This window comes from Misgurnus anguillicaudatus, chromosome 7 (assembly GCF_027580225.2).
Source record: "Misgurnus anguillicaudatus chromosome 7, ASM2758022v2, whole genome shotgun sequence".
In the NCBI taxonomy this organism is placed as follows: Eukaryota; Metazoa; Chordata; class Actinopteri; order Cypriniformes; family Cobitidae; genus Misgurnus; species Misgurnus anguillicaudatus.
In genome coordinates this window covers 1081645-1099248 of record NC_073343.2, presented here as the reverse complement: position 1 = coordinate 1099248, position 17604 = coordinate 1081645, and the positions used below count along the sequence as shown (strand labels likewise).

At 39.8% G+C, this 17604-nt stretch overlaps 1 protein-coding gene across 12 annotated transcripts in view; it reads left to right on the top strand.

Annotated features, from left to right (window-relative positions):
• Positions 1 to 17604, top strand: part of ralgapa1 (Ral GTPase activating protein catalytic subunit alpha 1) — an 86894-nt gene that overhangs the window by 66821 nt on the left and 2469 nt on the right. For 8 of the 12 annotated variants that reach the window (XM_073869205.1, XM_073869198.1, XM_073869200.1 and 5 more), the window contains one exon: positions 10404 to 10528. In XM_073869205.1, coding sequence (XP_073725306.1) covers positions 10404 to 10528 — 125 coding nt within the window. Of the gene's footprint in view, positions 1 to 10403; positions 10529 to 13479; positions 13511 to 17604 lie in introns of all 12 variants that reach the window. The other 4 variants (XR_012370390.1, XR_012370389.1, XM_073869199.1 and 1 more) reach the window with 1 other exon arrangement.

Sequence of the window (17604 nt, the reverse complement as noted above, 5' to 3'; positions counted from 1 at the left end):
GAGGGCAAAATAATATTGTACAGTATGTAGAGAAAGTAAAAAAAATTGTGATTACAGTTAAGTTAAAGCAATAAACCGTTGCAATGCAATTCGTCATTTTTGTAATGACTGCTTCCTTAAACCATGCATGAAGAGGTCCAGGCTAGATTTGTGCAACGTTTGTTCCTACTTTGTTGAAACCTAGCGCTTCAGGATCACATCCAGTATACATTATTATGTGTAGGTTTATAGAGTTTTGTACGATCATAAAATCACGATACTGTGGAAAACATAACAAATAGATTAAAAAAGATAAATAAACTGACGTAATTTTTGCAAGTTTTGTCGCGCTTATTTACACCTTGTTATATTACGCAGTGCCCGAAAATACTCCCCTGCTATTGAAAGTTACTAAGGGGAATATATTCAGCTGCTGCGTTAAATCATTGCGCCTCCTGCAGCCATGTTACGGCAGCAAAGTCCTTGATTATTACGGCAGAATGAGAGTATAATTCCTAGCTATATCTGCCTAGAAAATCGCAACTTTTAATTTTCTGTCGGTCTTAGTACACAATGTAACTACAGAAGAGTCAAGTTTTAAATAGGAAAATTTTTGAACCTCTTTGTTCATTTTTTAGCGAGATGCTAATGGTCTAATCAGATTCAATGGATTATGCTAAGCTATGCTAAAAGTGGTACAGCCAGACATGGAGATCGGCTGAATGGATTCCGAAACGGTTAAAATCAAATATTTAACTCTAGGAGAGCTGAAAAATGAGAATATTATCAAAAAAGTGGAGTGTCCCTTTAAGTCTTAAAGTTTTGCGTAATTAAGGGCGTAGCCACTTGAGTGAAAGGTGGATTGCTGCCGCTGTCACTACCATCACGCATGGTTTCAGCAAGCAGGCACCTCAGGCCCACCCACATCCTTCCTCTTTGCCCATTTGTGGTTATACGGGGGCGACGCATGCTGCCAAGATGGCGACAGCCGGCTCTGCCCACTTTGGGCTTTAAGTATGCTCTTTTACAAAGTTTATGGTTCGAACTTTATAAGAATCAAGATCTCAGACATCACTATTTGATCGTTTGATTGTTTGCCCTGATTGTTTGACCTTCTCATTGTTTTTGGACATTATATGAAATCCTCACCTCCGAATACTCAAATCTGCCTTATGTTTGTTTATAAGACATGCAAAAACTTTTTTGCACTTTGCCAGCAGCTGTGTTTTTGTTCATTTGTGTAATTGAAGAGAAGAAAATACTTGTGTTAGAGACAGAGGAAGAGAATTTAGTAGTTTGAAAGAACTCCACTGTGCCAAGCAGGTTATAATCGAGCCTATTACCTACTGCCTCTGGTGCGTTACTGCTGAGACTCGGTTTATCACCTTTAGTTTAGCAAAACAGAGACAATTAGATTCGACTTGGGTTGCGTGTGTGAAGTGCTGCTTTTGTCAAAACGATTCTTATTTGAAAACCTTTGAATGATAAACCACCAGCTAACGTCACAATCGACTGACACACAAGCACATGCATCGTAAAGTAAGTGATCTAGATTTCCCAGCGTTTATTCTTTTGTACAGAGTCCACGGTTTATCTTTGTCATGGCACATTAAAAGAACAGTCATTTTTCATTTTTGCCTTAAAAATACGGGAACATCAAGGGACCGTGATCGTTTTTGTTCATTTACTTTTATTTTCTCCCTTTTATCCTTTTGCTCTATAAGCCAACATACCCGTCTCTCTTGTGCCTGACTCCAAGTTCCAGTTCCTTCTCTTGGCCTGGGGCAGCGTCCATCTGCCTCCCTGCACCCTGATCCCTCATTCGGCATGACTGTGAAATTAGGGCCTGGAATGGAGAGAAAGGAGCCTCTTTGGTTTTAATGTCTGATGGATGGGAAAGAAAACAGCACAGATAGCAGGTAGCTGGCGTGGTCAGCGTTATGAATGCTGGGCAAGCAGAATAACAGGGTTAAACTGCAGATAGCAAGAGTAATCCAAGGGCCATGTGTGTGAAAAAGAGCCCAAGCTCGGGGCCTTCCAACCAGCCTTGGTCTCTGAGGGCATCATGTTGGATCTGAGTGATAAAATGTTCTGCTTGTGTTTGACCGAGCTGGGCTGCCATATGTGTCGGGTTTGTTTTAAACTATCCAGACCTCGTTGAGGTCTCGTGGCGCCCTTTAACATAGCCGGCGGCCTTTTTGTAACGAATCTTGCAGTGAAGCGAACCACTACAACCCCACACACCAATAGAAACCCGCATTATTTGATCTGTCTGGCTCAAGTCGGTCGGGGGGAGATTGGGCTTGGAGTCTATGGCGGAATAAAAAAAAATGTAACTCAAAGTCACAGCCATCTTCCATCTGTCGGTGGTCGATTGTAAAGCTGGGGACGCAGTGCTAGAGGAAGGAGGGTGGGATTGGGGGTGCTAAGCGGCTTCCCCATTGGCCGTGCCAGTCCAGTGGTGTATGTGTGGGATCCCGCCAGCTCTGGCGTGACAGCGGAGGCAAGCCCGCTGGCTGCTGATTGGCAGTGATAAGTGCCGGGCTGCCGGGGTCAGCATATGGCAGGGCGTGATAGTGGAGAGAGTGGAAGAGCTTTGGGTCACAGCCTTGCTCCTTCTGACACTGGCTTGTCCAAAGGCAACCGAGCTGATGGAAACGGCAGGCAAGCTCTGCCCCTTTTGTCCCCGTGCTTGAACAGCCTGAGCGCACAACCAAAGCCAAACGCCTAACGGGCAGCGTTGCCACAAACTGCCAGCTCTCACAATAGGCCCTATTGTGTCCCAATAGCTATGCTGGTGTGTGAGGGGGGATGGAAGGTTGCGTTATTCACTAATTGTCCCTTCATAGCCGAAAAGGAGGGGGTCTTGATGGGGTCATTCGTAATTGCTTTTTTTATTCTTTTTGTATCTTTATTTAGTAATTGTTTTGGCTCTCTCTCCGAGCTTCTACCCTTGCTGATGTCCGTCAGCTTGTGTCACTGTCTTTCCAACACAGTTCACCTCAGCGCTCGCCAATGCCATCAATGTCACTCAATCACTGAGCCACACCTTCACTCCTATTTTGACCTGTTGGCTTCAACAGTTTCATCCTGGACTTTCCGGTCAGTCAAACCAGGCCTTGTGTGAATGAGCGATGTGGAGGGTGTGTTAAAAATATCTGTTGTTGTGTCGGCCCCCTCCTGTTCGGGATAGATTGGAAAACAACAAGCTCCCCGGGGGCGCATGGCGATGGGGAATGTGGGCCTGACTCTTACGAGTCGTTTAGGATGCGCTGCAGGCTTTCCACATGGAGGTTCAGGTGAGTAGCAGACACCGAGACTGAAGTTTGCTTTTAACTGGATGCATGGTGCTATCGATAGATGGATATAAAAGGAAAGATTCACAGGATAAACCCTAAATTAAAAACCGAAATTATCTTCAGTATATCAGTTTTGACCTGTGCTGCTCAATACAGAAGAAAAATATGCGATAACTTGCTAAATAATGCAGTACAAAATATGCAATATGATAATGCTTACAAAATGTGTTTGAATTATAATAAAATGTATTGCAAAACGTTATATAACGAACATAGATATTTCATATTCTTTCTATGAATTAAAGCATCACCATCTCTGTCTCGCAAGTCTCTCTGCTATCTGCATCAACGTAAAACTTAAAATTAAAGGGATAGTTCACCCAAAAATGAAAATAACGTCATTGGATGACGTGTTATCCTCAGACATGTTGGCAAAGTTTTTTTTTCAAACTTACAGTGTGCGTCTCCCTCCGACTGTAAACGAAGCCCGAGAGCACAAAAAAAACAGCTGGGGCGCACCAGATAACACGTCAGCCACGTCACTGCAGTCACGTGGCTTTGGTCTTGCGCATGCGCTTCACGGCAGATGTGGAGGAGAGGACAATGCTGAATATAGTCATAATTTTTTTTGGACCAAAATGTATTTTCGATGCTTCAATACATTCTCACTGACCCACTGATGTCACATGGACTATTTTGACAATGTTTTTATTACCTTTCTGGACATGGACAGTATACCGTACATACATTTTCAATGGAGGGTCAGACTAAATCTAAAACATATTAAACTGTGTTACGAAGATAAACGGCTGTCTTACGGGTTTGGAATGACATGAGGGTCATTAATGACATTTATTTTCATTTTTGGGTGAACTATCCCTTTAAAGTAAAAAAATGTAGTTTTGTAGTTGCAAACCATTGCGATATGCGCATTTCCAATATTTCTTCAATTTCGATATATCTTGCGCCCCTAGTTTGGACTCGTATCGCTGTGAAGATAATCCACTGAACTTCATTTTCAGAAATAAAAATAAAATCATCATTTGTAGGACCCGCAGTGCAGAACATCATTAAATCCTGTTAAAACGCATTAGATGATAAACACTCTTTACGCACTTTCCGACCTCAGCTGTTTCCGCTAAACTAAATGCGATTTAAAGAATGAATAGCCGTGGCATTTGAAAGCAATGGTGAAAAATCTCGTCTCTTTCTAGAGCCACAAAATCAAGTTACCGTTTAAAAAAAGACATTCGTGGAGGCAGATGGCAAGCCCACCTTCACTCGTTCATGCTAATCAAGACCACCACGTACGTGTAGCCCGACGTGAGTGTGCCTTTCTCTGATAGCATTAGAGCTGACTCGGGCCTCGTGAATATTAAATAAATGTTGCATTTGCGACGGCAGCACGCACATCACCTTCCCCCTGGGGCGCTGAGACGGGACGCACGGCGATAAATCGGGCCGGACCGTATTTCACGAGCCCTCCAATTTGGTTTCGGTGGAGATTAATAGGAAAGGCTGTGATGCTGGAGCCCAGGCCCAGATCAGTGTCCTAGAGCCCCAGGCAACGGTGCATTAGCCTGGGCTATCTTTCCTCTCATCTGCTTGCGCCACGCAGAGTCATTGGCCATAATGACGGGGCCATGGCAGCCAGCCGCAGCACCGTGTCTCGCTAATAAAATCACTGTTAGGGCCACGATATCAGCGGGCATCAGATGGAAAAATAAACCGATTAGCCTGCACTTCAGGGCACACATAGATTTCTGTAATTATACTCTGTAAAACTCCTCAAATTTGATTATTTGTGTGATGTTTTTCTCTGTCACTTTTCTCTCTCGCTCTCTGTCTCTTGTTAAAGGGACAGATATATTTGCATGGAGGGAAATGGTGGATTCGGGTTGCTTGTGTGGGTATCAGCTTTTTTGCTGTCATAGGATTGTATTCCTGAATTTATTTGGTCAACACTTTATTTTGATCAAGTTTTCATCGTATTTATGTTGTTTAGATCAGGTTTTTTCAAACTGTGGGGTGAAACCCATTTGTGGGTCACACAGTGGGATAAGGTGGGTCATGCAAAGTCACACAAAAATACATTTTAGTCTAATTAATGACTAGCAATGAAAATAATTTTTGATATGATAACCATAAATTAATTCAATGTTTCAATTAAACCCTCTGCGCACCCGCCAGCTGGTCCAAAACTGCATCAAATTTTAAATATATATATATCAATTTTCTCCAAATTATGTGACTAGATGAGTCTTTTAACTCTTTCCCTGCCAATGACGAGAATATCCGGCTTTCCGCAATACCGCTATTATCCACCAGGTGGCACTGCCGCAACCTATACAACCCGGAAGTAACACCTTGCGTGAAAGAGAAAGAACTTTGTGTATGTTTTAAACATCGCTTTGCATTTGATCTCTATCAAAAGTCCTTTGCAAAAATTGAATTATCTCAGCTTTTTGCTCAAAACCTACCCATATTTGATAGGTGATAAAAAGTGAACCTAGGAAGGTAGGATGAAACAGGTTTTTTTTGTTTGAAAGCAGAGGGTCTGTTCTTTCATTTAATATATATTGTATGCTTATATATTTAAAGAATATATTTTCTGTAAGGCATTAAACCTTTGTGAAAATCATGAAAAATGCTGCCGCTGGCTGGCAACTTAAAAGAAAAAACTGGTGGGGAAAGAGTTAAATTCAGGCATGCCTAATTCTGCAAAAATTCAAATTGTATTGCAGAGCATTATTAGTAAAATGACAAGGAAAATAAAAACTACAAAAACATTTTCATAGTTCCTTTTAAAAATATGTTGGGAATAGATGCTACCTATTTAGGTGGGTGGCAAAATGAAAAGTTTGTGAACCACTGGTTTAGACCATCTCCTATCTTAACAAGGCTAAGTTTAAAGTGCATGTGGGCTTTAAAACGCCCCAGTAAAGAGGTGTCTGGTGTTATGAAAAGTACAGTTCTCTCATAGGGTTTGATAGACATGTCTCGACAAAAGCACCTGCGGAGACCCTGTGGTTTGCGGTTTGGACCCCTCCGTGCACATCCCGCCGGGTTGCGCGTCAGGATACGAGAGTCAGTCGGCAGCCGGGCAGTGTCTCTCTCTGTGGGGCTGCAGATATTGCTCTGGGTTTCTTTAAAAAGGTGCCAATGATGTCCTATGGAGGAATTCTCAGCACAGATAATAACAACCGCACCATGTGGAGAAAATGACTGAGCATGTGTGTAATTAAAACGAGCCGCGTGTGTGTGCGATTTGGGACCGCGTTCTCGCCATTCACGTCGGCTTCTGCTCCGTGTTAATTTGCAAGGGGAATAGCTGTGCTCTTGGAAAGTGCAGATATTGGCCGCGGTTGACTGTGTGTCACGCTGGTGCAGTCACACATCCGATCGTCCCAAAAATCTCAGCTCGGCTGACGTTTCAGACGCACGAGACGGTCTGTATTATACTCGCTGTATTTCATGATTCATTTAGATTTAAGCATAATGTAGTGTATACTCGCTCGGGAATGTCAACTAATTTTTTATGATAATTTTGATGGCGTTGCCATGGTGATTGTATCTATCATTGTTGTGAGACAGCAGTAGATATGAGGGGGTCAGTGGTTATTGCCGTCTGCCTAAAAGGACACGTTCAGACACCCCTTTTGTGATTGTCACCACAGTTTAAAAGTTTAGGGTTAGTTATTTGTTGGTGTTTTTCCACATCTCAAATCTGTGGAGGAACACAAATATAGTTATGGGATTTATCTTGTCACCAACAATCCAAAATTAATCAAATTTTTAAAATATTTTCGGGCTATTCTGGGCCCTTATTTGGTCACTTTTCTTTATTTGAGACCATTTAAAAAAATTGTAATAAAAGAAATTAAAGGTGCAGTGTGTAATTTTTAGAAGGATCTTTTGACAGAAATGCAAAATAATATACACAACTATATTATCAGGGGTGTATAAAGATCTTTCATAATGAACCGTTATGTGTTTATTAACTTAGAACGAGACCTTTTTATCTTTTACATACACCGAGTCGCCATTTTGTGCTGCCATTTTTCTACAGAAGCCCTTAAAGGACATTTTTTTACTACGTTTGTCCGGTGGCGGCTACCGTAGCTTCTCTATATGTTTCAAAAGCGAGGGGTGAGCAGTGGACTAAGCCGTTGGTTTCAATTGCAACCTCACCACTAGATGCCGGTAAAATTTACACACTGCACCTTTAAATTGTTGGCACAATTATATTAGTCTCAACTTTTAAACATATGACTTCAGACCAGAACGTTTTCATAAAAGTGACCTAAACTTTTGAATGTTAATGTAAATTTGGGTGACGTGATTTTGACCTCGGCATTCTCCACCCTTCTGGATGCCTGACTCTTTCCCGAACGTTCCCCACCAGTGACACTCGCCGGAGGAATAAATGGGGGAGGGTTAAAAAAATACATGGGAAGCAGGAGTGATCAATTTGGAGGCTATCAGCACCAGCATGCTCAGAGTGGCGAATTAACACACCACCAGGGACTGTTCCTGGAGCCCACCACGAGCCCTTCGCTCCTAATGTGCTAACAAGCTCACTTTTGCTGTCTCTTCAGTGGCAATTTCTCTCTTTCCTTCCAGAACCCGGGAGTTCAGCGCGGTGACAATGAAATGCTCCATAGGAGGGGGGAAGAGGCCAGGAGTGTCTCCCCCCCACCTTCTGCCTTTCATCCGCAGGAAAATGAGTTTCTGGTAATGCACAAAAGGCTCTTTTTTATCCTCCGCTCCTCTTCTAGCGTGTGATGCTAGAGAGGGCGCAAGAACCCGGTACGCACTCTCTTAAAAGGACTTTCTCCTTTTTAACAAGCCATCATAAAAAACACCACCCATCAAAAATTCAATTACACTGGATGCAGAGCCCGGGTTATTTGGGTGAATACATGGTGCAAAAGAAGAGAAGGAAAAAAGACGAACTGTTTTTCCCTTTACCTCTCTTTTTATGGCACACAAAGACCGTCTGAAGTCAACAGCGTAGAGGATTTGTCGTCTTGGTGACAGGATGGAATTAGTGGCTCATCTCAGGTTCACGATGGTGGCCACATGTCGGTGGCTCTGAGAGCGCCATTAAGACGCACAGCGGGTCTTTTCTCTTTTTCGATGTTTCCCTGTACCCAAAGGTGTGGGAATGGTTGCCCTGGTCTAACCAAGCTAGTGCAGACCGAGTCTAGCAAAACTAGACTTCTGACCATTAACTTGTAATGTGATCCACTTTGCAGTTCGTTCTAACGGAGAACTGCCCGTTTAGCAGCGTTCGTGGCCAAAATTCTCTAATAATTTACCTACCCTCATGTCATCCCGGATGTGTACAACTTCATTTCTTCAGTTGAACATTAAAATATCTCTTTACCGTATTTTCCGGACTATATAAGTCATTTTTTTCATAGTTTGGCTGGTGTTGCGTCTTATCATCAGGTGCGCCTTGTGATATGAACTAATTTTTAGCAAATATGAGGCAAGAGATTACCGTCTACAGCCGCGAGAGTCCCCTATATGCTGCTCCCAGGGTTCTCGCAGGTCCTTGAAATCCTTGGAAGTTTGTGAATCTGGGGAATAAATTCAAGGCCCTGGAAGTTTTTGAAAATATACATACATAGATACAGATCATTGAAAGTGCTTGAATCTATTTTATACAAGACGTTTTTTGGAAAAAAATCCATATTATTCCATTTGTAGTGCAGGATAATATCATAAAAATTCTAGACTTTTAAGCACACGTGCTAAACTGTTCACTTTAAATGCTTATATCTTCTGTATGCGAATGTTGATTCATACCAAAATTCTTTTTTGCATAGATGTGTTTGACACATAAAAACTTATCGAGTTACTTATGAAACAGTTGTTCCCTGAAAAGGGAACGAGACGCTGCTTCTCCCTTTCCATACTTAATGCGTCCCTTTACCGCCGTCTTTGGCAATATTTCAGATAGCGATATACTTCCTGGCTCTCGCGTCACCCTGTCTTTGTCGTTAAGCCTCACCATTGGTTGAATTTGATATACACATTCAGATGCACTTACCCCTGGAGGCGTCCCCAAAGTGTCACCGCAGTGATGCAGCGCGAGTTCCCTCGAAAGGGAACTGTAACAATGTATCTTAAAAAACACGATGTGACTTTTTCTCCATATAGTGGACTTTATTGGACCTCAACAGTTTACAGTTTCAATGCAGTTTAAAGTCGCAGTTTCAATGCAGCATCAAAGGTCTCTAAACGATCCCAACCGAGGCATATAAGGGTCTTATCTAGCATAACGATCGTCAAAGAAAGACATAAACATCTTTGACGACATGGGGGGTGAATAAATTATCGGGATGATTTTTTATGGAGTAAAAGTGGAATAATCCTTTAAAACTTTATAAGTGCTATTCTGAGCCCCATGTTAACACAGCTGTCAGGTGCCTTTGAGCTTTCAATCTTAACTTCATGTTCTGGTTATAATACGGCGTGTAGTCACACTCGCTTTTGCTAGCTTTCTCTTCACCTCTGTGGGAAACTCTCACTCATCCCAGGGTTTGCTGTCAAACAGCGTGACCCGACGGCAGGAAACGGGCCTGCTGGAGACAGGAAAAGGCAAACGACAGATCCACACGAGTGTCACGTTTCCTGGTGGGGCCACTCGCTGCGTGTACATCTTCACCCCCAAAAAACAGAGCCCAGAATATCTTCCCCCACTTCATCCCAGCAGGACCTCTCTGTCTGTCTGTATCACAAGCGCTTTTCTTGTTATCCAAACCTTGTGCTCCTAGCTTACTGAGTTATGAATGCGGCAAAAGACCATATGCCATTGGACTGCTTAATCAAATCGTCCCCATTAACAGAATCCCTTCGTTTTTAAACCCATACACAGCGACATAATCCAATCCCTTCCATTTACTCAAAACCATCATTTTTCTTAACCGAATAATGCAGACAGTAAGATGTCCATTGATACACGATGTCACCATGCATAAAGCAATGACAGCTTTGTAATACAGTTTACAGAATGATGAGGGAATTGTTATTGTTGCGTTTTTGGTATCTTTCTAACCCCTTGTTTCTTTATTCTTTGCACCAAATCTTAATTGACCTTAACTCTCAAATAATCAGTTATGAAGAAAGAGCGAGGTATTTGGAAACGATAGTCAAGCACCACTCCGAACCCACAACGTTTGAGGACTACGCGGCCCGTGTTTTCTGCCCTGCGCCTTTCAACTATCTCCCTTCTGAAGCAGGTGAGCATCATTGACTCTGAATATCTGTTCTTCTGTCATTTTACACAGCATTCACCTTCACGATTTCATCCGACACTGGCATTTGCATGGCTTTGTTAATACAGGCCCATTCATTTGTGTAGCCTATTATCTAAAATGCTGATTCCCAAACTTGTTACTGGATAAACCTCAAGGCCTCGACAGTGCACAACCAAGTCTTGGTAGTTAAGATATGACTTATTAAATCAGATGCATTCTAGCTCAAAGGCTATACAGATCAATAGATTTGTATCAATGAAAGCAGGCAAATACAATTAATCATAGAGTTGACAAAAAAACATCTTCTGTCCAATCATCTCTTCCTGTTCAGAAACCTGTGGGTTAGTTTGTGTTTGGCATATGTGGCATGTACACTTAAACATACAAAAATCTTTCAAAGGCTGTTTACACTTGGTATTAAAGAGGACATATCATGAAAATGAGTATACGCAGATATTTAATAAATAATGTGCTTGATAACTTGTTCTCAAAGTAATAAAAAGTTTTGCTTGAGTATTAATATGAAATTGCTACGTTTTAAAGTAGGGATGCACCGAATATTCGGCCACCGAAAATTTTTGGCCGAAAATGGCCCAAAAGAGCATTTTCGGTTTTCGTCTGAAAGACTTTTATCATCGAAACAATACGGCCGAAATGTTGTGATGACGCAAACAGAAACCGCAACCTGCACGTGCTTGTCTGAAGCAACATGTATGCGTTGTGGATGTATTTAACCACAAAAAGGCACTAAAGTGAGCAGCTTTCTTTACGCACAGAGGCACATGCGGTTGAATGTGTCTGGTTCAGACATGATCATTACAGTATGCCCCTCAAAGATAAAAACTCTTGATGTGTAAACTTTAGAGAAAGTCGCGCTAATGTGTCTCATACTGTAGGCCATTAACATACATTTGGCGAATAAAGCAATGAAAAACAACGTAACCTTTTTATGTGGAGCGACTGTTTATGCTGTGCTGTTTGGGATTCGCCCTCGGTCTCTGTGTGCGTGCGCATTTAAGTGCCCTCAACAGTGCACACACGAGAGACGCGTTTTAAAAAAACAAGCGAACATAAAATCTTTCTGTTCTTGACACAGAGCACATATAAACAAAATGATCTCCACAGTACTTTTTTCTAATAAAAACATTTGTTTATGTCTTAAGTGTATGTATAGATTACAGTCAGAAACCAGTCTGTGCTTATTTGGTCTTAAAGAGACAGTAACCTTAATTAACCTACTTAAGTCCGTTTCATTAATGGAAATCAAACAACCAAAGACAAAGAGAAAATCACTTCTGTAGCTTTAAAAATAATAATATATTTAATTTATACAATAAAGACAGTGTTAAGATTCATTTAATTTGATTTCTGTACCTAATGCTAATTTCAGACCTTATTAATGTACAACTTTGTTCTTTTTTATAAATGTTTGGGATTTCTTTATTTGTTATTAGATTTTTCCCACCCCCTTTTTGCTGATCTGAAAAATAATAATCCGATCTGTGCCTCAAAAACTGTAATGTGAGTTTTGTGATCCGTCACACCCCTATTAAAGTTAGTACACAGTGATAGACATAAAGGCAATGGTACTTATAATTGGTATAATAATTTATTTCGGTGTTTCGGTTTTCGGCCTTGTTTTCCTTTTTTCGGTTTCGGCCTACAATTTTCATTTCGGTGCATCCCTATTTTAAAGGTATTAAAGATTAAGAACCAGTTGTATTTATAAAAAGTACAATATTATGCATTGCAAGAAAGTAAAACTTTGCCAAAGAAAACATTCTGATAAAGTAAAGATACTTGAAAAAAAGTCATGGGTTTGAACCCAGGGAACACACATACTGATAGAAATACCTTGTAATACACTGCCAAATGCTTAAATGTAAATGTAAAAACTTATACTTGAGTAGTTTACACCTCTGGGTTTAAGAACGCAAATGCACTCAGAAAAAATGTGCACCTTTTTTTTAGTCGCTGGAGTGGTACTATCAAAGGTTCATTTTTGTACCTTTGTGGGTATAAAACACATTTAAATGTTGTATCTTTTCGGGTACAATATCCTAAGAGCTTGTACCTTTTTAAAGACCAATTTTGTACCAGTTAAATGTTAGGGGTACCAAACTTTTAACTGTACCTTTAAAGGTACACAATATATTCTTAATATATAGTAAAGGTACAACATTATGTTTAGTACACCTGTAAAGGTACAAAACGGAACCTTAAGGGGATCGCACACCGGCCACGCAGCTCAGCGCTAGGACAACTCGGAGGTATTGTAAACCGGAAGTGCACATTAAATAGCGCGAACTTCGTCAGATAGCGTCTACTTCAAAATGTAAAATATACGTTAGCAGCCAATGTTAATCGTTAATGATTTGGGACATATATGATGTTATTTAATGTTAAACTATGTGAGTGGCGCTCTGTGATGCGACAGAGATTTGAACAACTTCCTGAGTCACAGCTGGGCGGTGCGGACAGGCGCCACCTGGCGGCGCCGGTGTGCGTATACTCATAGAAAACAATGGGTTCGATTTTTTTTTTTAGAACGGCGCTGCGCGGCCGGTGTGCAGTCCCCTTTAGGGTACCACCCCGTGACAGAAAAGGTAAAATTTTAACCCTTTTTTCTGACAGTGTGAAATGAATCTGTCATTAGCTGACCCTTTCATTTAAATTCGAATGCCTGTGCAGAAATTCTTTCAATATTACATATTTTTTGTTTATTCACTTTATTTGAATTTAAAGTGAAAAATGACTGTCTGTGTGCTGGTTTGGTCATTTTTCAAACCCAAAGCTTTTATTCTTGCTTTTGTGTTCATATGAGTTCTCTGTAACCTTCTGGTTCCTTTAGAACCCAAATGATCATTTTTCTTTATTTTCTTTTGCATATTTTCCATTTTACTTTTTATTTTTATCTTATTTTTCCCCTTCAGATCGTAATCTATCACTTGTGTATATCTAAAGGTAAGAGTCCTGCAGATACCGTACACTTGAGGCTGCTTTCTTTCTCTTTGTTTTGCTTGTAACAAGATTATGAGCTCCTTCTATTTTCGCTTTGTTTCCATTTTAGACCAAAATGTTGTTCCCTTTATTTTCTCCATTCTCTGTATTTTGTTTAGCGGGAATCTGCATGGCATGATCACATCAGATTCCTAACTTCTACTAACCAACATTTACACTCTTTCTCAATGTCTCATGTGTTTGGCATGATATCACCATCATTCGTATCTATCATATCTCCTGTTTTTTATATTACATGTGTGTTTGTTCTTGTGTGTAATCGTTAATGGGATGCCAGATTGGTCCAATATCACAGCAATAGTGAAAAGATCACAGCAGTAATAACTCTATAGTGACAGTTTCAAACATATATGTTTATATTATTATCTTTTAACTCATTCCCTGCCAGCCTTTTTTGTGATTTTCACAAAAGTTTGACAAAATGCCTTCCAGGAATTTTTTCTTCTAAAAATATATAAACATACAAATATATTAAATGAAAAAACAGACCCTTTGCTTTCAAACAAACGATAAACAAACAAAACGGGGGGAAACATTTCATCCTATCTAGATAGGTTTTTTCTTTGTTTATAAACTCTTAAATATGGGTATTTCTCTTCTAAAATACAAAATGATTAGCAGAAAGCTGAAATAATTGCATTTTTGTGAAGGATTTTTGTTAGAGATCAGATTCAGAATGATTATCAAAACATACAAAATTACAAAAAATTTTATAAATTGGGTAATGGGTAATTAAGTTTGCTTGGAAGGCTTTGTAATATGTGACCCTGGACCACAAACCAGTCATAGGGGTCAATATTTTTGAATTTGAGATTTATGCATAATCTGTATATGGTTTGTTAGGATAGCACATTATTTGGTCAAGGTATATTGTGGTATTACAGATTACCATAAAAACTCATCAGGGACACGTTTTTTCATGCAAAGGTTTTCTCTTAATTGACCAGATAACTCGTAAATGGTGGGGAATGAGTTTAAAATATTGCTGTTAATATTTAATATAGTAATTTTTTTAAACTTTACTGTTGAGCCCAGTTGCTTAACAGCAGTCATTTGATCGAACCCCGCATATTATTATTTGTATTTTTTTTACCAAAGACAGTATTGCATGAGACGGTTGCATTATCTTTTTCAATATTGTATTTAGTGCTGGGCAAAGATGTCTCGCGATTAATCGCATACAAAATAAAAGTGATTTTTGGCATAATATATGAGTGTGTGCTGCGTGTAATTATTATGTATATATAAATACACACACATTCATGTATGTATTTAAGAAACATTTATGTGTGTGTATATATATATTTATTTATATTTTTATACATTCTATATTATAGTTAAATTTAAAAAAAATAATATATAAATAAAAAAACTGAAATTAATATATGAAGAGTTTTGTTGCAAAACGAGATAACTTTAGGGTCTCGTTTTGCAACGAAACTCTTCATATGTATGTGGGTGTGGTTAGATGTACATAATAATTAGAAACAGTACTACATACACGTGTATTGTGCAGAAAATCACTTTTGTTTTGAATGCGATTAATCGCGATTAATCTTTGCCCAGCACTAATAACAATGTCAATTTTGTTTTTAATTTTTTATTACTAAGTCAAGTCTGGCATAGATTATAAGCGTTTCAAAATACTAAATAGGTTTGACGGAAAATAGTTTGCTTGGAAGACTTTGTGATTTGTAACCCTCGAACACAAAACCAGTCATTGGGGTCAATATTTTTGTAATTGAGATTTATACATCATCTGTATATGGCTTGTTAGGATGGGACATTATTTGGTCTAGGTATACAGTGGGGCAAAAAAGTATTTAGTCAACCACCAATTGTGCAAGTTCTCCCACTTAAAAAGATGAGAGAGGCCTGTCATTTTCATCACAGGTACACTTCAACTATGAGAGACAAAATGAGGAAAAAAATCCGGAAAATCACATTGTCTGATTTTTTAAGAATTCACTTGCAATTTATGGTGGAAAATAAGTATTTGGTCAACAACAAAAAAGCAAGATTTCTTTCTCTCACAGACCTGTAACTTTTTCTTTAAGAGGATCCTCTGTCTTCCACTTGTTACCTGTATTAATGGCACCTGTTTGAACTTGTTAGCAGTATAAAAGACACCTGTCCACAACCTAAAACAGTCAGAATGCAAACTCAACTATGGCCAAGACCAAAGAGCTGTCAAAGGACACCAGAAACAAAATTGTAGACCTGCACTAGGCTGGGAAGACTGAATCTGCAATAGGTAAGCAGCTTGGTGTGAAGAAATAAATTGTGAGAGCAATTATTAGAAAATGTAAGACATACAAGAACACTGATAAACTCCCTCGATCTGGGGCTCAACGCAAGATCTCATCCCGTAGGGTAAAAATTATCACCAGAATGGTGAGCAAAAATCCCAGAACCACATGGGGGAACCTAGTGAATGACCTGCAGAGAGCTGGGACCAAAGTAACAAAGGCTACCATCAGTAACACACTATGCAGCCAGGGACTCAATTCCTGCAGTGCCAGATGTGTCCACCTGCTTAAGCCAGTACATGGTCGGACCCGTCTGAAGTTTGCTAGAGAGCATTTGGATGATCCAGAAGAAGAGTGGGAGAATGTCATATGGTCAGATGAAACCAAAACATAACTTTTTGGTAGAAACTCAACTTCTTGTGTTTGGAGGAGAAAGATGCTGAGTTGCATCCAAATAACTCCATACCTACTGTGAAGCATGGGGGTGGAAACCTCATGCTTTGGGTCTGTTTTTCTGCAAAGGGACCAGGACAACTGATCCGAGTTAAGGAAAGAATGAATGGGTCCATGTATCGTGAGATTTTGACTCAAAACCTCCTTTCGTCAGCAAGGGCATTGAAGATGAAACGTGGCTGGATCTTTCAGTATGGCAGTGATCCCAAACATACCGCCCGGGCAAAGAAGGAGTGGTTTCGTAAGAATAATTTCAAGGTCCTGGAGTGGCCTAGCCAGTCTCCAGATCTCAACCCTATAGAAAATCTTTGGAGGGAGTTGAAAATCTGAGTTGCCCAGCGACAGCCCTAAAACATCACTGCTCTAGAGGAGATCTGCATGGAGGAATGGGCCAAAATACCAGTAACAATGTGTAAAAACCTTGTGAAGACTTACAGAAAACGTTTGATCTCTGTCATTGCCAACAAAGGGTATATAACAAAGTATTGACATAAACTTTTGTTATTGACCAAATACTTATTTTTCACCATAATTTGCGAATGGATTCTTGGAAGGTCAGACAATGTGATTTTCTGGATTTTTTTTTTCTCATTTTGTCTCTCATAGTTGACGTGTACCTTTGACAAAAATTACAGGCCTCTCTCATCTTTTTGGGTGTGAGGGCTTGAGCAATTGGTGGCTGACTGGATGCTTTTTTGCCCCACTGTACATTACATACATGCACACAATTAGTAGCCAAGCCATTTAAACTTTTAATTTATTTAAAAAATAAACGTAGCTTGGTGAAAACGTTATAAGAAACCTTACACTTAATAGAAATATAGGGGAAACAGACTTCTACAGAACACCGGATCCATAAAAATCACAGTTTAACGCTAAAACACTTCACACAGCTATTGAGAAGCATTCACTTTCTGCCACCAGTTGGGCTCCGCCCACCAAAAAATCTCTGTTTGCAAACACGCAAAAGGTCTATACCCATTCTACTTATGACTGATTTTGTGGTCCAGGCAGGGTCACACGTTTTCTGAAATTCTGAACTTGACTTACTTTACCTAACCTAAAGATAATAAATAATAAAGTTAAAGGTCAAAGCGTACACACCACAATTTGTGAGATTGGTATAGTTTGTGAGTTTAAGCTTATATTGAAATCTTAAGTTGTGTTTTTATGAGTGTAAGAGGAGGAGTTTGCATGTGTGTAACAGCAATGTGAATAATAAGTGTTTATGAGTGAGCTCTTGCTTTTGTTGTCTTATATTTTGTGTGCACCTGCTACTGATATTCCTCTCGGCCTGCTCTTTGATCTTCTCTTTTTCTTCCTTCTGTCTTTTAT